Source organism: Littorina saxatilis, linkage group LG7, assembly GCF_037325665.1.
Source record: "Littorina saxatilis isolate snail1 linkage group LG7, US_GU_Lsax_2.0, whole genome shotgun sequence".
In the NCBI taxonomy this organism is placed as follows: domain Eukaryota; kingdom Metazoa; phylum Mollusca; class Gastropoda; order Littorinimorpha; family Littorinidae; genus Littorina; species Littorina saxatilis.
The window spans coordinates 3,681,348-3,702,491 of NC_090251.1; the positions used below are offsets into that span (position 1 = coordinate 3,681,348).

At 44.6% G+C, this 21,144-nt stretch overlaps 1 protein-coding gene across 1 annotated transcript in view; it reads left to right on the forward strand.

Annotated features, from left to right (window-relative positions):
• LOC138970485 (uncharacterized) overlaps positions 1-21,098 on the forward strand; it is a 24,915-nt gene extending 3,817 nt beyond the window's left edge. Inside the window, exons 3-8 of the mRNA XM_070342941.1 lie at positions 19-206; positions 1,894-2,188; positions 2,750-3,099; positions 16,686-16,843; positions 18,322-18,396; positions 20,436-21,098. Of these exons, the coding sequence (XP_070199042.1) occupies positions 19-206; positions 1,894-2,188; positions 2,750-3,099; positions 16,686-16,843; positions 18,322-18,396; positions 20,436-20,549 (1,180 nt within the window). The 3' untranslated portion in view covers positions 20,550-21,098. The remainder of the gene's footprint in view (positions 1-18; positions 207-1,893; positions 2,189-2,749; positions 3,100-16,685; positions 16,844-18,321; positions 18,397-20,435) is intronic.
• The last annotated feature ends 46 nt before the right edge of the window (positions 21,099-21,144 follow it).

The window sequence follows — 21,144 nt, forward strand, 5'->3', positions numbered from 1 at the left end:
TAATTGTTTCTGCTACAGGTTTGTTGGTCCGGCCACCACGGTGTCTGTCCCCTGCTACAACGGTGTCCGTGTGGAGGTGCGGACTGCAGGACAGGCGGTGGCGGAACTGGGGCGGAGGCTGGCACTTCTGGTTCTGACCCTGCAACAGCTCGGCCTAATGAACAGAGACCCGCCACTGGTCTACATTACGGGAGCGCCAGGAACAGGTGACAAGCTCACAGCTTCTCTGACTAGATTGTTTGTTTTTTATTTTGTTTGTTTGTTGTTGTTGGTCTTGCTGCCGATTTTGACTGTTCTCTAAACGATTGTTTTTCGAAGTAAGATGGGACACTAAGCTCAGCCGTCTGTTTTGCGTTAAAGGCCAACATCGGTGCGCGGCAGATGCAGCTCTAGTTTTTCGTGCTGGCAACGCTAAATTTAGCTCTGTGGCCTTCTACTATAACAAGGTTCAGTCTCCAAGGCGCAGTCTGCTAACTAATTAATGCCTCCAGTGCATGTTCTGATGTAACCCTTAGATATATATTGATAAGAAAAATTGATGATTGTGTCTGCATGGCAGGAAGCAACGGCTAGTCCACTGGTGCTGTTGTCTCCCTTTACATATTTTTGATACTGCGACCACCAAGCCACGAACCCCCCCTCTAAAGCTTATACATGTAACAGCACAACAACAACAAACCTCCCCAAAAAGAGAATAATAGAAAATAAAAAATTAACGCCTCCAGAAAAAGCTGTTCAAATCAAACGCCCTGTATTTGGGGTCTTTGTTCAAAGTCGCACAGTTTTCAAAGGGAGATTTGTTTTGACCAGAAGTCTGCCGGCAATTGATCAAAATTCGCGTTGTCTTATTACATGGTTATAACTTCACGATTATTTTGCTGCACCAACTATTGTCTGCCTTCTTTATTGACAACAATCGTTTCAACATTGTCTGAAAGTCGCACATGTGAACATCACTTGTAGGACATGACGTGAATGACGTTACACCCTACACCTGATGACAGGTGTGTGAAGGTGCTGTGTTAATACTGCTGCTATGAAGAGAAACAAACCCACCACCACCACCACCACCACCACAACCACCCAGCAATTACTTACACTGCTGCTTCTGCCATAGAAATAAAATAAAACATGTTGGCAATGTTCATTAATCATCATCATCATCAGCACCATCATCATCATCATCATCATCATCATCATCATCATCATCATCATCATCATCATCATCATCATCATCATCATCCTGAACAACAACAATACTTATCGTCGTCGATGTTGTTGCGGCAAACGATACAGACAGAACAATGTGCACTGATCCCAGGTAGTTTGCTCAAATGACGTCTTAGTTGAAGGATTGACGCAGTGTTTATGACGTTGTTTGTGTCGAGTTTTACTTTATCGTCATCGTAGCAGAAGGTTCGATCCAGTTTTGTTGGAGGACGGTTTGTATTGTGCTCGCTGTTTGTGTTGTCTGATTCCGTGGAAAATGTGACAACTGAAGGAAAGGCATCAGGCTGACACGGAGAACAGTTTGAAACTGACATGTTCATTTAGTCTCCATGTAAAATAATTTTCTAAAATAGGAATGTTCTTGGCAGTTATATCATTTTTGTGTGCTTATTTCTATTTTCCTGATGCTGTGTTTCGCGTGTAACAGGTGAAACGGACTTGATGTAGAAAAGCTTGCTTCCACACTGTTTCGTAGTATATTTGTATGGATATATCTGTTTTGTTTGTGAACAGGTAAGACAGTTTGGTAAGGCAGGGGTTGAGGTGGCTGATCGTGGGCCTACATCTTCCCTAACACCAGGGTCACGATGTGCAAGTCGTCTAGATCTACGTCTAACACTGTCCTGCAATATATTAACCTTAATATTGTTTGTGTTCCAACAGGTAAGACGGTGGTGCTGGTGCTGCAGGGGGTGAGGTGGCTGCGACAGGGGCACGATGTGCACGTCATCTCAACACAGTACACCTCCCGGGCCGTCAGCACATCCATCAAACAACAGCTGGAGATGTCGCTGAGCGCGGGCCCGACGCCTTCCCTGACACCAGGCAGCGTGTCGTACCACCTGTACGATATCTGGAACAGGGAGGGAGATGTTGATCAGGCAGTCACCGACCTCGTGGCATGTGTGAAAAACGGCCACCTGAACGTCTTGATCGACGAGGTGTCCTTTGACAGCAGGTTTGTTTTCATACGTGTGTGTGTGTGTGTGTGTGTGTGTGTGTGTGTGTGTGTGTGTGTGTGTGTGTGTGAGTGTGTGTGTGTGTGTGTGTGTTTGTGTGTGTGTGTGTGTGTGTGAGTGTGTGTATGTGTGTGTGTGTGTGTGTGTATGTGTGTGTGTGTGTGAGTGTGTGTGTGTGTGTGTGTGTGTGTGTGTGTGTGTGTGTGTGTGTGAGAGAGAGAGAGAGAGAGAGAGAGAGAGAGAGAGAGAGAGAGAGAGAGAGAGAGAGAGAGAGAGAGAGAGAGAGAGAGAGAGAGTTGTAACTGTCTGATTCATGTAACTCGCACCACCGTGTTACTGTATGCGTGAAATTGCATGTTGTTATGACCACAATGCGCGTAAAATCCTAATGAAGTCATCATTGGTAAAATATCAAGTGACATCTTTTATAAAGTTGCGGATAACGCATTCCTATTATCAGCTTACTATATCTCATGTGAGTGTGATACACATCTCTGACAACATGTCTCATGTGAGTGTGACACACATCTCTGACAACATGTCTCCATTCTGTGTCACAGGAAAAAGGAAGGTCCCCGTCACACACGCCTTGTAACACGCCTAGCGCAGCAAGTACCACACCTGTACCTGTGGTGTGCCGGTATTGACAACACCGAGATACCCCCAGCACTGCAGACACAGGTGTTCACTGTCCCCCTCCGCTCGGCGCCCGCCGTCCTCCGTGAAATACAGCCCGTGATTCACAGGTATCCTGTCCACGACTACAGCGACAGCGGCGTGCCTGCCCCTGGGGACGGGCTGAGCGTGATACGGCTGAGTCACCATGGCAACGCTCACACAGGTCGGTGGCCGGTGGACTGCGCACAGTGTGGTCAGGATATCGCTGCCGAGCTGCGCCGTCTGGGTGTGGGTAAGTTGTGTAGCTGGTGATGATGATGATGATGATATTGGAGGTGGTGGTGGTGGTGGTAGTGGTGGTGGTGATGATGATGATGATGATGATTGTGGCTGGTTTGAGTGAAGGGTAAATTAAAGCTTGGATCCCGCTTCCTAATAGTGTCCCCCCCTCGAGAATATATTGGAAAGTCTTGGCTCTTAGCGTGGGGAGCCTGTCCAGAATTATGCTTAGACCCAAAACAAATGGTTACAGAAAGTTTTTTTGTTGCAACGCATTTAGATAGCCTGTCTCAACATTCCCAGCGAGTTATACCGTTGGCAGCCTCTGCATAACTTTTTTATGACGGTTTGATTACGTCACATATAAAAACCCTTGTTTCTGCCAATAACGCCGCAAAATTCCACTCTACGGCGCTTCATTAGCCTACCATCATCTATAAGGAACACTTTATTAAGCCGGTGGACGGACAAGGGTCAACTGTATGTGCAGACTAAGAAACGGTATCCATGTCCCACCCCCGTGTCACCACAGTAAAACGTAAAAGACCTTGGTCCTTCTGCTATTAGTGCAGTTAGCTGATTACACCTTAACACGCGCACACCTGGTTAGCACCACTCTTGTTGCTGCAAGCTTTCATTTGGAGGAAGCTACCCGAATTTCCCAGCCCTGGGATAATAAAATAATGAAATGAACAATAACGCATTGCAATGCGTTGTTCACGTATGGACGATAAAAGAAATACGCATTCTTTAATATGACTATACCTATTCCTATCCCTTTGTCTTCTTCAGCAGAATACTTCCTAGGACGGCTTTCATTCAAAGTCATCTACAGGTGAAGAAAAGAGTGCATAACACAATAGGCCTACCTTTTGAGGAAAACATGATGGTTACGATGTTTCACTCTCGATTTCAAAAGACGGTAGAGGCGAGTTGCAGCAGCCAACACCGCGACATTCCCCACATCCAGATGTGCACTCTAGTCCGTGTTTCCTGCAGCTACACCGCTTTGTGTCACAACCACTTTTGCATGTGCAGCGAATCACCTTTAACACATCGGCTGGTGCTGCCGGCAGATCTGTTGTCACTGGAACAAGGATGCCATGCTCAAGTTTCCAGCCGTAGTCCGTGGGATCCATGGCCACTTTGAGTCCCATCCATTCTTGTACTTGCAAGTACACTCGCATGCTGTGGAATCGGGCAGCTGCTGAGGTGGGTGGCAGAGTGTGAACTTGCACAAACGTTGTTCCAACAGCTACCTTTGAACAGAAGAGTCGGTAGCGAAGTTCATCGAGACCCTCTCTGGAACTACCGTTGTAGAGCAGCACTAACGCCTTTTCGCCTGCTGATAGGATATCCTCTAAGGTCGCATTGTCTTGGAGGAACACTTCAGCAAGTGTTTGCAACTGTAGGTTGTTTCTGAGTTTCTTCATCGAGGCTGCTTTTCCGACGCCATAGGGCCTAGAGGTTGTGTCGCTGCCGGTAAAGGCGTGGAGAAACAGGAGCAAGTGGCGCACGTTGCCAAGAGCTGCAATCAGCTGTTTGATGTTCCAGAACTTTGAAGATTTACCGGCCTGTTTGTCAGAAAAGAGCAGGATGTCATGTGCGTCTGCACATGCATGATGGCCTAACAATACCAACAGATCCGTGTCTTCGGCAATTACTGCAGTGACTTTTTCTCTGGCGCAGTGTGTTGCTGAGAGGACTATCTGCACGTCAGCGTCTGCTTTGGCATGGATAACTGTGCAGTTTTTTTTCCAAAGCTGTACCAAGTGCACAGATGAAACGCTGTTTGTTCTCTGCGTTTGCAAGAAACTGCTCTTTTGTGGATCTGAGAACCATGTCCAGTGAGAAATGGACAGCAGCCCCTCTACGCCCCTTTGTCCTCCGCAGGTGAGTCATGTCCTTCGTTGATGGCCCAGACATATAGCCATCAAAGACAATGACGGCATGTGGGTACCGGGAGTTGACGAACTGTGTATAACCATCTATGATGCTCTGGAAGGTGTTTCCCCGCGTCCACGATCCTTGCAGCCTTTGAAGCAAAGAGCCTCCGTCAATGACGAACTGTACGTCGGCAGGAAAGTTTGAGCTGGGAGAACCTGCATGGGCAATAACCAGCTTCCACAGTTCATCCGCCAGGGTAGCTTTGTTCGGCTGTCTCAAAAATTCATGGGATTCAAACAGGGCTGAGGGGAAGCTGCACAGTTCAAACTGAAAGAGTTCTTTCTTGTCCTCGTATGTTGTGTTTGCCACTGTTATGAATCTCTGGAAGAGAAGCTGAGGGTCGACTGTGATCGGATGTCCATCAACCTTCAGTGACTTTTTTGTTCCCAGTGTTATGACTTGATCCTTCTTTTTCAAGACGAGATCCGACACTGTTTTCCCTTCCATGGCCTGCATTATGCCACACCCGACCTCTCTGGCCTTGGTAACGTTTACAGCCGCTTCCCCAACAACTCCAGTTGCAATGTTCCTGAGGGCCTGATCATCAGCAAAAGGGTTTCTGTCCAGCAGGTAAGACGTGATAGCCATCATGTCTTTTGTGTCCCGAGCTGTTCTTGCTGACCCCATTTCTATATGCTGGTCACTTGAAAGTCGCCGTGTGCCTGTGACTTCTTGCATGGCATTGTTCACCTGAGCGCAGGCTGGCATGGAGAGCACCCACTTTGAACGCTGAAACTCAGTCATGCCTCTCCCTCTTGTTAGGCCACCTGTTGTCTTTGCATCCCGCATCAGGGTCTGTTCTATCGCAAGATCTGATGAGATCCCAGCCCATTGGCGGTCACTTCGTCTCACAACGTGATTTCCTTCTGTGAAGCTTTTGTGGACATCAGGGCTGGTTTTGTCAAGTTGGTTCATCATCTGCAGGTACAGATAGGCTGACTTGGTATACGAGTTGTGTCCAGTTGCTGATAGATATGGCAGCATCTCCTTTACAACAGAAAGGTGAAGAAACCAATCGCCCGTCCTCTCAGCTTTCAAAAAGCGCTTCAGGATGTCAACCATTGCCATGTACAGTAACCAGAGTTCACTGGTTTTACTGCAAAATGAAAGTGTTCTTTCCTGTAGTTTCGTTCTGATTGTGACAAGATGTTGGCTGTTCTGGGTCGACTCTGGAGTCAGCTCTCCCCTCAGAAGTTGGTCATGAAGAGAAGAAGCAGCCTTCAAATCTTCTCTACCTTCGAAGTCACGCAGTGCATCTCTCACTATTTGTGACAAACGGATTTGCACATAATGTATATTGGAGTTATGTGACGCAGGTGTACAACATTTCATGGGCCACGAACTTTGAGTAGGCACCGCACGGTGAAATATTGTCCGCGCAGTGCAGTGATGTCACGTGTGAGATGTAACCAATCAGAGAAGAGTATTAACTGAGGTTGCGTTTGTAGAGACGATAGGACAGCAGAGCTTTCCAGACCGTTGAAAAGACAAGACGGGTCTCCTGTTGGGTAAAGTTTCTCACCGGGCACTAGAGGTCGTTGGACTCGTGCCACGGTATTGAATCGTTGGATTCAACTGCTGTGTTTACAGGTATTTATTGAATTGATATTTTGCTCGGAGATATTATTTTGCTCGGAAATATTGACTTGGGAAATGACCGGGAGAGTCATGTGCGAATTGGCTGAAAAGCGTGCGCTGATGTCAGCCATTGTTGAAAAGGGAATGTTTACATGTTTTTCGGAAATGAAGTCGCTTATGAGTAAGCGGGTGTATATACTGTAACCGCATAAGTTAGTTGACGGTAGTGATAAAGAATGTCAGAAAAGTTTATTCAAGTATGGAGACTTATGGTAGTTTAAACTTGTGTATTTTAGCATCCCGGGCCGAGGGGGTCGCGGAGTGGGGAGACGAGACGGGAGGTTCCGCCCATTACGTCCCGAGCCATGAGTTGTGGGAGCGCAGGAGGGAGTCAGCGTGAAGCGCTGTAGAACGGGGACCCCGTCCCATTCCACCACGCGAAGACAGTTTGCGTGGGTGGGGTGGATCAGTACGTACCACTGAATGTGTGAGTACGACTGGGAAAAAGTAACCAGCGAGATAGCTGTTCGGAGATACGTTCCCCAAGTAAACAAACACGAGACGTAGAGCGTTCGTGGTTTTTTTGATCTGTGTGTAACAGAAATGAATATTGACAGAAGTATTGCTTGAGACAATGACTTCGTGTGTAGTGAGACAGACAGGCTCTCACGGAACAAAGCTTGAAGTGTTCTACGTGTGTGCACGTGAATTATAGACTGCATGAGAAAGTAACATGTGTGTATTTCTGTGCAGCTAGTTTTCTGTATGTTAACAGAAATAGAACTTCCATGTTGAGTGAGAGTGATTTGTAGAATGGATGGGAAATAATATGTTTATGTTGTGTTATTGAATATTTCAATAGAGGTACAGGGGCAAAGGGCCGTATCCGTGTTCTTGTCTTTGTGCCTGGTTGGAGTGTTGTGTGTGTGTGTGTGAAGGCTAGATAGTAAACAGAGAGAAGCACGCACAATTTCTGATAGGAGTAAATATACATACATACAGACATACACACGTAAATTCCAGCCGTAACATTTGGTGACCCCGATTACTCTGTGTTAGTTAAAAATTTGTAGTTGTTTCCCTGCTTTACTACATTTAATTTTGTCCCCTGTGTTGGGTTTTTAGAATTTTTGGCAGTAGGTCACGCAGACAGAGATTTTTCAGATTGAGTAGTTGTGTCGTTCATGTCCTGTTTTGTACTGTTACCGTCTCCAGTTTTACGGTAGTGCTTACTGTACAGTTCTAAGCACTGAGGGATTAGCTTCATTTTTCTACCTGTGGGGTCTTTCATTTCTCTTTCCTTGCTCTTTTCTGTGCTTTCAATTTTGTAAAATATTTGGTAAATTTTTGATTCTTCTCTACTTTGGAATAGGGATCTATCTGTTGTTTATTGCCCTTTGCCTTTGTTAAGTTGATTAACTTTGATTAATTTTGTTCTTTTTGACTTTGAAATTTTATGATTTGATTTTGAATTTTGGTTGTTAGTGTGATTGATTAGGTTTATTGATTTTGTAGGATTGGTTTGTTGATTTTGTAAGTTTGTTGTAAATAATTAAGGTAATTAGTTGTGATATTTTGATATAGACTTTAATTAGTTTAAGTTTTAGTTTATTTTTGATTTGTTATTTGCTATGGTAGTAGATTGGGTACTTTGAATTTTTTTTTGGTTTAATTTAGTCTGCTGTTTGGTGATTGTGTCACTTTAATATTTTTTTTTGGAATTTGTTTTATTTGCCTCCAACTACATTTTTTGTTGTCTTGTTGATCTAAATTAAGTTAATCTCATTAGTAGTTGTATAATATAGTTATTTTAAGCTACTATTTAAAACTTTGATTAATATGGATTGTTTTACTTCATAAATTTTTTTGTTAGAACTTTGTTTTTATTTTGCTTCCAACTGCGTTTCCTTTAGTTGGACTTTACTTATTTTGGGTTTGATTTTCTGATTTCGTATTTAGATTGTTGATTAGTCTTAAGTATTTACTTGTGTTTGCATCTTTGAACTTTGAATTTTTCCTACTATTTGTGGTTTGGGGTTGTTTTGTTTGTGCTTGTATATATGTTTTGGAACAAGATTCGTTTTGACTTCATTGACTGAATATTTGACTTTAATTAAAATTGTTGGATATTTTTGCGTGAGATTTACGCCAAAACGTGTTTGGATATAGTCTTGTGTTGACTATTGTATCTTGTGCCAGATTTTTTGTGGTACTTGACAGATTTCAAGTAGATTACTTGATCTTGCATTATTGTTTGAAACTTTTTCAAATCTTTTCTCTAAATTTGGACATATTTTGGGTGTGATTTTGAGAGTCAAAACTTACACTATGGAGAACGAAGATGATTATGATGCGTTGTTTGAAAAGTTTGTTAAACAGGCAGAGACTTTGGGTCTTGCTGCAGAGAAACGTGAGAAATACGTGAAAGAGAGTTTTGATCGTTTGGAGAGAAAACGAGAAAAAGATGCACAAATTGAAGAAAGTCGAAGACAAAAAGAATTGGAAAGAGAAGAGAGACAAAAAGCATTGGAAATTGAGGAAAGACGAAGAGATAAAGAAATGGAACACCAGTTGAAACAAAAAGAACTAGAGATTAGGCAGGCTGAAATTGGTGCTGGTTCGCGTACACCGCAAAATGATCGCGATTCTTACACCAGGCTCCCTGCATTCAGGGAACAGCAAGATGATATGGACTCGTACTTGTTCAGGTTTGAAACTCATGCAAAATCTCTGGGATGGGAAGAGACAAGATGGATCACGTACTTGTCTGCTCTCTTAGAGGGTCATGCATTAAACCTATACCATAGCCTTGCTGCTGCTGGTGAACTAACATACCAATGTTTGAAAGAAAACTTGCTGAAGACCTTTCAGTGCACATCTGAAAATGTTAGACAAAAACTCAGATATAGTAAACCAAGAGAAAATGAACCGTTCCAAACTTTTGGGATTGAGTTACGACGATTGTTTGATCGTTGGGTTGCGCTATCTGACATAACCACAGATGTTGATGGTTTAGTGAACTTGATTCTGGGAGAACAATTCCTTGAAAGTGTATCGGCCGACTTAGCGACTTTCATTCGAGAGAGAGGTCTTGTTAAACTTGATGATATGGTCACAGCTGCCGAGAATTACCGTTTATCACGGGAGTCAGGATATACTATTTTCCCAGCTGGTTCCTGTGTTCAGGAAGAGTATGTTGGCGCTGCTTTTGCACATGATGATAATCACGGGGGTGATCAGGAGTTACCGCGAGTTGGTTCTGGTTTTGCAAAGCGTAGTCATAACCAGAATGAAGAGAGTTCTGGGAACGTGACGTCTGATGCTCAGGCATATCCTCAAGGTGATGCATGTAAATCACGTAAACGTAGACGTAGTCGTGCAGGTGGTCAGAACCATGATTCATTTCGACCGATCAAGAGCATTTGTTCCTTGTGTCATGAGAAAGGTCATAAGGTACTACAGTGTAGATGGCGGACACATCCTGTAAAACCTTGCCTCGCTTGTGATTTTTACGGCCATAAGTGGAAATCGTGTCCGTACAGAGCGAGGGAAATCGAAGCGCTGCGTGAAGTGGGTTTGAGAGTTCCTTCCCCCCGAGAAAAAGACACTTGTTTATTGTGTTTGAGGAAAGGACATTGGGCAGTACAATGTCCATGGCGTAGATATAGGGAAAACAAGAAGCTTGAAGAAGAAGAGAAGAAGAATGCAGTTGTTCCGCAGATCGTTTCTCCAGTTAAGAAAGTTGTGCAAAGTTTGAAGTTGGAACATGGTAGTGTCAACGAGAGTGAATGTACAGTCCTTCGAGACACGGGTTCAACGATGTCTGGAGTGCGTAGAGGATTGGTGTCAAAAGACCAGTTTGTCAGTGGTAACGTCACTTGTAAGACATTTGGTGGGGAGGTCCTTACTTATCCTCAGGCGAAAGTTATGGTGGAGACACCTTATATTTCGGGTGAAATGGTTTGTTGCGTTCTGAATGATCCTGTGGCTGATTTAATCATAGGCAACATTCCGGGGATTTCAGGGAGTGCAGACTGTTTTCCTGATGTTGAGGGGGTTACGGCTATGGCTAATCGTTCGCAGGCAAAGAGAAGAAACCCTCCTGATAGACCTTTGGTTCTGACTCCAGATCAGAAGGTTGCGTGTTCGAATCAGGACTTGGCAGTTGTACGAAAACAACTCAGTCAGTTACAGGCAGAAGTGAACAGATTAAAGTCTAAGTCAAGAGAGACTACTGCTGCTGTAGGCTTTGGTGGCACTCGCAGAAAGAGGTCAAGGAGATGGTTTGACTACTTGTCGGATTTGCATCAGGAACATGAGTAATCGTACTATGTTGGAAGAGTCGTGGACTCAGGATAAGAATACTGATGCTGTTAAAGAAAGACTTTTCATGTTTGGGCTAGAAAGCAACATGACTGGAAATTGTGAGTTAAAAGAAAAACTCAGTGGAATCTTCCTAGAGAAGGAAGAAGTACTTTATCAGACATAAAGTAGTGTTGTTACACATATGGGATCAGTAGATCAGAAAGTTTGTTTCTTATGTCAGCTACGACAATTTTGATCCGTAGTGAATTGCGATATAGACATTGTATTACAGTGAAGTAGTTACCCTCTTTCACCTGTTATCCTAAAGAAAAAATAACCTCGGTCGGTCATTTTTTTCCGGGAGGAGGGGGTAATGTGACAAACGGATTTGCACATAATGTATATTGGAGTTATGTGACGCAGGTGTACAACATTTCATGGGCCACGAACTTTGAGTAGGCACCGCACGGTGAAATATTGTCCGCGCAGTGCAGTGCTGTCACGTGTGAGATGTGACCAATCAGAGAAGAGTATTAACTGAGGTTGCGTTTGTAGAGACGATAGGACAGCAGAGCTTTCCAGACCGTTGAAAAGACAAGACGGGTCTCCTGTTGGGTAAAGTTTCTCACCGGGCACTAGAGGTCGTTGGACTCGTGCCACGGTATTGAATCGTTGGATTCAACTGCTGTGTTTACAGGTATTTATTGAATTGATAGTTTGCTCGGAGATATTATTTTGCTCGGAAATATTGACTTGAGAAATGACCGGGAGAGTCATGTGCGAATTGGCTGAAAAGCGTGCGCTGATGTCAGCCATTGTTGAAAAGGGAATGTTTACATGTTTTTCGGAAATGAAGTCGCTTATGAGTAAGCGGGTGTATATACTGTAACCGCATAAGTTAGTTGACGGTAGTGATAAAGAATGTCAGAAAAGTTTATTCAAGTATGGAGACTTATGGTAGTTTAAACTTGTGTATTTTAGCATCCCGGGCCGAGGGGGTCGCGGAGTGGGGAGACGAGACGGGAGGTTCCGCCCATTACGTCCCGAGCCATGAGTTGTGGGAGCGCAGGAGGGAGTCAGCGTGAAGCGCTGTAGAACGGGGACCCCGTCCCATTCCACCACGCGAAGACAGTTTGCGTGGGTGGGGTGGATCAGTACGTACCACTGAATGTGTGAGTACGACTGGGAAAAGGTAACCAGCGAGATAGCTGTTCGGAGATACGTTCCCCAAGTAAACAAACACGAGACGTAGAGCGTTCGTGGTTTTTTTTGATCTGTGTGTAACAGAAATGAATATTGACAGAAGTATTGCTTGAGACAATGACTTCGTGTGTAGTGAGACAGACAGGCTCTCACGGAACAAAGCTTGAAGTGTTCTACGTGTGTGCACGTGAATTATAGACTGCATGAGAAAGTAACATGTGTGTATTTCTGTGCAGCTAGTTTTCTGTATGTTAACAGAAATAGAACTTCCTTGTTGAGTGAGAGAGATTTGTAGAATGGATGGGAAATAATATGTTTATATTGTGTTGAATATTTCAATAGAGGTACAGGGGCAAAGGGCCGTAACCGTGTTATTGTCTTTGTGCCTGGTTGGAGTGTTGTGTGTGTGTGTGAAGGCTAGATAGTAAACAGAGAGAAGCACGCACAATTTCTGATAGGAGCAAATATACATACATACAGACATACACACGTAAATTCCAGCCGTAACACTATTCCCTTCACATCAGAGGGGAGCTGGGAAACTGGTTCTAACTCTAGAACACCGTGAAGCTGCACAGCAGTGTCCTTATCAATGCTCAGTGCGTCAACTTGGTTCACATTGAGTTCAGACTCGTAAGGGGTCGAAAGTGTTCCTGTCTGCTCATCTTGCGTGTTTTTATCTCTATTCTTTTCTGTGTCACTTTCGGGCAGTGGCAGTGGCACACGGAATATGTCAGACAGCAACAGCATACTTAGTGCTGCGTCAACAAGTATGTGTCCTCGAACGGCACGCAGCACAGCTTTCCCTTGAAGCATGTTGCTCGCTGCGTTTGGTGCGTACACAGTAGACAGCACTCCATGAAGACCCGGCCGTTTCTTCCATCAGATGGCCAATACACGCCAGGAAACTCATTTCCAGATGGAAGGGTCCAAGGCGAAGGACAATGGCTTTAAGGTCGCTGCCATCTGGCTCGCTGGAGATGATGCCAAGAGCTTTCCACCATAAGGGTTGGTCAAATGTCAACACAGGTGTCGTGTTGCTGCGCTTTGCCTGAGCACTGATGAAATGCAGGGTAGAAAATATGCACGTGGGGTCACTGGGATTCATGTCGATCATCGGCATAAATATTATGGATGACTGTCCTGGATATCTGCCCTTGTGGATGGCTTGCATGAAACCAGACCAAGATGGTCTGTCGGGTTGCAACAGCCAGCAAGCTTTCCACAGCAGATCCACCTTTGATGTTACATCTTCTACAAACACGTTTTCAAGATGTTCAAATTTCAGCTTCAGCAGGCCATCACACGCTTGTCTGTTGTAGTACTGAATGTCAACTTTAGCTCTTTTCACTATTTCTTCTGGCTTGACGTCAGTTCTTCTTCTGATCCTGTCTGTTTTCCCGATGGTCGGGGTGACAGTGGCGATCATTCCCATTCCATGAAATGTGTTGCACCCGTCAAGTGTTGCTGTGTTGTGGTCGAGGTTGTCTGCGATATATTGGGTAAAATGGCCATCAACTTGAAACGCAACGTTGTTTTCTGAAACGGCAGCATTCATTTCATAGGTCAGAACCTCCTTGTACGATGAACAGAATCCCAGAGAATACAATGTGTCAATGAGAAACTTTGAATCAAAACAGTGATGCATTTGCACAGCTAGTCCGATCTGTAGGGGACACAGCAACAATCGTGGGCGAGATGCCTGCATAATTGCCTGTCCAATCGATGAGACTTTCACGCTGGTTTCCTTTCCACTGAAGATGTTTTCAAGAAGAATCTGTAAGGACTTTGGAACAAACTCTAAGTTGACGCCACATGATGAAATGTCATCATCACTGGGGTACATTGCACAGGATGTCGGCACTGCTCTTATGTCATTCTTTAGCAGGTCTGCAGCGGTTTTGAGAATCAGCTCTTTCTGTGCATCCTCATCTTTGACCTTTTTTGCATAAAAGTTATGAAGAATCGAAGAGGCCGTCTTCCTGAATGTTACGACATTTGACTTGCCGTTGACTTCCGTGACGATGAGCTGCTCACCAAAATAATTTTGAAGTTCTAGTTTCATCTTGGGGTGGCTATAAGCATCATCTGTAAACTCCTTCATTTTGATAATCAGGTCGTTCACTGTTATCTGTTCGTTTTCATTTTGAACCAGGTAGGTAGCAACTTTCTCAAACGCTTCAGCTTTCCTCTCATCTTTCGGTCGACCAAGTTTCACCTGTTTGTTGCCTTGATGCGACTGAGTAAACTGTGGTGGTCTTTTCCTGCTCCGAAAGCAAAGACTACAGTTTTGATGGTAGACTGCATCAGCAGCTGGCAAATCTGATACACACTCCAGTCTGCTTCGTACAATGTCTGCCCATTCATCACAGCGCTGCGAACAAACTTGAAAAATTGTGCGTTCAAAGTCAAGTGTCCTAACTGGATACACTTTGGGACCAGAGCGCGAGTCAAGGTTTGCTTCCTTGCCGCAAAAAAGGCAACATTTAGCAAAGTCAAAACATTCTTTCTGTGAGCGCAAATTCTGTGCTAGATTTGATAAAGCGTTCTCTTTTTCTGCTTTCTTCTTCAAAACGCTCTGAATGTTACGTGCATTCGTGTAATTGCGACGACAAACCTCGTGCACTGCTTCACCTTCTGATAGACAAACGGCATCACCACGTTCCAGACTAGCCTTGTTTATGGTATCTCTTCCTCTGTCTGTTGGCACAACAGTCTTCTCTCCAAGGTTGAGCGGATCACCACACAAAACACACAGCGCCATGGTTTGGTAATTGGAACAAAAGCTGCAAAATAAATTAAACTGAGTATGAGTCATTCTGTGTTATATCACTTTCGACATTTAATCTGGCAGGGAATCACACACACACACACACACACACACACACACACAAACGCACACACAAACGCACACGCACACACAAACGCACACGCACACACAAACGCACACGCACACAGACTCGCACGCCCAGTTCTCAACAAGGCAACGTTAGAATATACATGTAGCTAAATTACCTCATTATTGTTTGATCATGAGAAGTACAATAATGTCTTTTTTCCGGTGAATCTATTTTATACACAACACTGTCTCAGCAGCTTTAGATCTGTTTCGCGAGCCATACTTGTGACCTAAAAAACATTAGCGCTGGCGTGAAGGTGAAGGTCGGCTGAAACAATTCGGTCCTATTTACAGTAAAATACAGATATTTAGCTACTGCTGATTATCATCCTCTTGCGCATTCCAAGAAAAGTAGTCAACTAGATCATTTTCATAAAGAAAAAGACAAAAAAAGGAATTAAAAACATATATTAGAGCGAACACTGCAGCGTATTACAGACTGTCAAAGCATCGTCTGCTGCAGTATCAAATCGATCGCTTCCAATCGCTTCCGATCGTTTATTTGTCCTATAACAAAGTAAAACCTCGGAAATATTCATTGATATTGCAAGTTTTTAGTGGCAACTTTTTAATTCAAACTATAAATCGCACAAAAAAGACGAAATACTTTACTTACCAAAGATTTGTTGACGTGCAGAGTTCTGCTTCAAATGCTCGCGCAAAACGAAGTTGTAGTTGTCTCCCATGGTAAACAAATCACCCAAGCTATGGCTGGCCAGTGAGGGCACATTAAATTCTACCGTTTTTGGCTCACGTAAGTGTAGCCTATGCGATCGTAACTTTGTCTGTCTGTGCGTGCGTGCGTGCGTGCGTGCGTCTGTGCGTGTGTATGTCTGTGGTAGAAACTCTAACATTTGAAGACGTCACATTACATTGACGTCACATTATGACGTAAGAGGGTTAGACGTCACGCGAAGGAAGTACTGACAGTCTCGGTCATTATTATTTTGAGCGCGCCGAGACTAGTTGGCAGTCGTGTCCTTGTAAGTAGGCTACATGCAGACAGACAGATCTAGATCTAGTGTCTCGCTTTCTTGCACAGTTTCACCTATGCTCTTTCTGTGTGTGTGTGTGTGTGTGTGTGTGTGTGTGTGTGTGTGTGTGTGTGTGTGTGTGTGTGTGTGTGTGTGTGTGTGTGTGTGTGATTGAGTTTGTGGTACTGTTTGTCGATTTCTTACGTGAGCCTTGAAAATTCTCTATTATGCAGAGGCGTTCATTGGTATAACATGATGCAATTGTTAGATCTAAATTCACTTTACCATTTCCATTCGATATCATTTCTGTAACCATTTATTTTACCCCTTTTGCCCCGTTCCCCAGGTTATCTCTCGAAAAGAACTTGTTCAATCAAATCTAAAGTCTGGTCAGTCTGCAGGGAGAAAACAATGACGTCATTTGTATTGACGTAAAAGGCAAAATTACGTCATGACGTCGAAGTTTTGCTGTCTGTGTCGAAAATGTACACACTTTATGAAGATTTTATAACTCAGGTGTGTATGCAGGCTTGCGTGTGTGTGTGGGAGGGGGGTTGGGGTTGGGGGTGGGTGGTGTGTGTGTGTGTGTTGGAGAAAACAAATAAATACACGGATAGAGTGTGTCTAAAGATATAACGAATGTTTGCTTACATACATGAATATTTAACTGTTCCAACGGTCTTTTCCCTGCAGGGAGGAGCGTCGCCAATAGTCCCTCCCGGCTGAGCTACCGCGACGTGTTCGTCTTGACCAGAAGCGGCGATCTACATGATGACGTCACGGACAAGGCAGGGCTGGTGACGTCACCAGCTAGCGGGGTGGTGCAGGGACTGAAGGATGCAGGTGTACCGGTGAGTGTGTTGGGGGCACAAGACTGGTTACGCAACAGGGCGAGGTGGGAGCGAGCTGTGCAGGACGTGGCGGTGGCGGCAACGGACACAGTGACAGTAGCGTGTCATGGCTATGTGCAAGGCCTGGAGCGGCGCGTGGTGGCCATGTTACAGGACAGACATCAGGGTGATGATGATAGAGGGAACACTGATGAGATGACTGATCGTCAAGACAGGCTTGATGCAGTATCACGCTGCACCACACAGCTCATCATGGTCCGCACGCCTCCTGTCACCACCACCCCGCCATCCCTTACAACAACCACTACCCCCGCCACCACAACCACCCTACGCCACAACCTAATACAACAACCACTACCCCCGCCGTCACCACCACGACCACCGACACCACCAGCAACGACGACTACCACCACCGCCAAGAGGAGGAGAGGCAGGAACTGTGTCTTGTCGTGACATGCCCCGCATCAACACCATCGTCACCACCTCTACCGTGAGCTTCACCACTGTCGTTACCACCTCCACCACCACTACCACCACAGCAGCAACAACAACAACAACCACCACGACAACAACAACTGCCACCACAACAACATTACCACCACCACCAACAACAACAACAACAACAACACAACAACAACAACACCACCACCAACAACAACGCTCCCATGGGGTCGCCTTCACGCGGCGGGAGCGTTCAAACAGAGCTACCCCACCCCTTTACTTCTCTTCTTTTGTCTTATTTCTGCCTTACCAGTCCTTTCACCTATAATTATTTCCTTCCAAGAAAACTCTCCCTACTATTCCCTGCAGTTTTCCAATTCTTTTCTTGTTGTCTTATTTCTACCTGACTGGATCCATCACCTTTATTTCACTTACCAAAAGTCTTCTTTTCCACATCCTTATTTCTCTGCACCCCGCATGTCGTAAGAGGCGACTAACGGATTCTGTTTCTCCTTTTACCCTTGTTAAGTGGTTCTTGTATAGAATCATAGATGTGTATTGACAGGATCGCCAACTCGTTGCGCGCGCTCACCAAGTAGCGGAAAGCGGAAAAGACGATTTTGACAGTAACTTTACTTCCGGTGCAGTCTTTCAACACATGGAGAAGAAGGAGAATTTCGAAGGGGAGGTGGAGTTTGTGGCTGAGGTATGTGAAAAGCAAACAAACCAATACAAAAAGATCATTGCTGATGATTGAAATGAGTCATGTGAATCAACAATAAAGATTCATTGTGGACGGCACGTCATTATTTTTGTTTTTAACACTTGAAACGCGAGAGCATCTGACACACTGGTAAATCCGAAGCTGTGCACGCAAGCTGATCAGCAGATCGTTTTTCTGCAGATATCTCGCTCACATCGGCCACTATTTTAGCTCAGCGAACCGACAAATTTGCAGCAGAACAATTTCTGAATGTTAGAAATTCGGCTGTAGATTTATAGATACCCTTTCTATTCCATGGTTGTTGTTTTTTCAGGGGGAAAGTACCGACATCTCAATCGCTGAAAAGATGACAGCATCACCACAAAAGAAACTGCAAGAATTGCCAAAAGTAAGTAAAAATATTGACAGATCTATGTAAAAGACTATGAAAATTTAGAACTGGAACAACAGATATTCAAGAAATAACCGATAAGTGATATATATATTAAATTATAACTGAACCATTGATTGATTTGAATACTATACTGTTCAAAAAAAGAAACGCATAGTTGCTACTTGCCAAATTTGTTTTATTTTTCAAAACAATTAACAGAAAATCCAATATTTAGATTATTTGTTTGAAATTTGGTATGGACACAGTTGAATGCACACACAGTTCATTTGCATCTTCAAATCAATCAGTCAATCAATACGATTGGGTGCCGAGGCTGTCAAGTCAGTAGGGGGTGTGACTGTCTTGAGCAGCAACACCTGCCCGGCACCTTCTGGGCATGGACTGGATCAGATGCCGGATATCTTGCTGTGGGATGGTGTCCCACTCCTCCTGAAGTGCCTGCAATAGATCGCGGTGATTTGCCGGCGCTTCTTCTCGCCTGCGCACACGTCTGTCCAATTCATCCCAGAGGTGTTCTATCGGGTTCATGTCTGGCGACATGGATGGCCAGGGAAGCACCTGGACATGGTGGTCGGTGAGGAACTGGGTGGTTAGTCGTGCTGTGTGCGGGCGAGCGTTGTCCTGCTGGAATATGGCATCCTGGTCAGCCAGAAGAGGAAGGGCGTGTGGGCGCAGAATTTCCTCCACGTATCGCTGGGCAGTTATGCGCCCTTGGACGTGCACCAGGGTGCTCCTTCCAGCGGTATTGATCGCCCCCCACACCATGACGCCTCCACCACCATGAACGGGTGCCTAATCCACACAGTTGGGCGCGTAACGTTCGTTTACTCTCCGGTAGACCCTCCTCCGACCATCATGTCGCTGGAGCAGGAAGTAGGACTCGTCGCTGAACCACACGTGTCTCCAGTGATTTCGGACGGTACAGCGAAGGTGCTGGTTGCCCCACTGCACTCGGTTCTGGCAATGGCGGCGGGTGAGGACAGCTCCTCTGTGAGGTCTGCGAGCTCTCAAACCAGCTTCATGCAGGCGGTTCCGCACGGTCTGGTCCGATAATCGGTGTGGCCCGGGGAGAGCCTGGACAGAAGATGAGGCCGACAGGAAACGATTCCGGAGGTGGCGGAGCCGTATGAAGCGGTCGTGAGCAGCAGTTGTCGCCCTTGGTCTTCCCGCTCGTGGCAAGTCAGCAACGGAGCCAGTGGCTTGAAACCTGACCCACAGTCTACTGATGGTGCTCTGGGACACGTGGAAGTGCCTGGCGATTGCACTTTGACTTTGGCCTGCTTGTAAACGACCCAATGCAATTTGGCGGTCTTCTCTGCTCAATCGGGCCATCTTTCGTCGCTGAATTGTCGTCTGATTTCTTTGTGGCGAACAATCCGCTTTTATGGGTTTTGGAAGACATGGTGAGAGCTCAATATTCCCCGAGTTTCACGAGATTACACTGAAGCATGACGAATGGTCATGCCAAATGAGCAATTTTGACATTGTAGCCACTGATAACGCATGCGTCACGTGCAGAGCTCACTTGTGGCAATGGACGAAAGGTCGACGACCAGATAAACATTTTCTGCAGTTTGGTGGATATCCTTGTAGCCATATAATTAAATTAACCAAATATTACAAGCTATGCGTTTCTTTTTTTGAACAGTATACATCATGCATGGAAGTTAAAAATAGTGCAGGAACTGAAGTCAGATCAACACATCAAAAAGATCAGTGCAATATATTTGTTTTCTCTCCCCTCTAGCATAATTCTGTTTTGATATATATGCTTGATGTCTTCTGTTGTTTTTAAATTCATTGTCACTTCTAAATTGCATGCTTTATTGCAGAACGCTTGTTCTTTCTGCCTTTCAACTGCCTTTCACCGGAGCTCAGAGAGCTTGTCGACCTATTCTCCACCAAATCGTTCAACTTCAAACGTCTATCAACTGCCATTAATTAGCTATCATCCAGCTATTTGTATGGACAGTTAGACTTATTTCTCTAGAAATTTAGTTTTACTAAGGGTTTATTGTTCTGCTTTTTTTCAGACATACCGTCCCGCACCAGAATTGCCAGAGGTTGTTGCAACTACAACTTTGAAGAACTGTGTCGTGATGTACAGCAGCTTCCCGAGTCGTGGTGCCTCGCGAAGAACGAGGTGAACCAGGTGGTTAAGGTTGTTGTGCTGGAGCCTGGAGGCCAGCTTGGTTAAGGTTTGACTTTGACTTTGAGTCAGCATTTTCAGTGATTTTTCTACGCAGCTGATGGTGTTTGGATTTAAAGTGTAAAGGAAAAAGTCCCCCCCCCGAAGCAGCGTGCTGCAGTTTAGACTGGCTTGGCGACAGTGTTGAAGTGAGTGACAAGTAACATTTTCAGTAAATCGCTTTGTGTTACAATTATTCAACACCAATTCTGAGCCAAGAGAATGATTTTTTTTTTTTCATTTGGAATGTTGTGTTTTATAGGTTAGGTGTGGAAATTTGGATTTGACTGTAAAGCTCTTTAGCAGAGAATGTAAATAAACTTGACCAAGAAATTATTGCGACAAATTTCAAACTCCCAAATTAAAGCATTGATTAATTCCCGTTAATTAATTAATTAAATTAAATGTCACAAGAATTTATGCTTTAATTTGGGTGCAACATGTTGAAACTTTGTTTGAGAATGTATCTACTTCATTGATTAAATATATGCATGTGTATAAATAGGAATCTTTCTTGTGTCAAATTGTGTGAATTGAGACTGAGTGAGATAGTG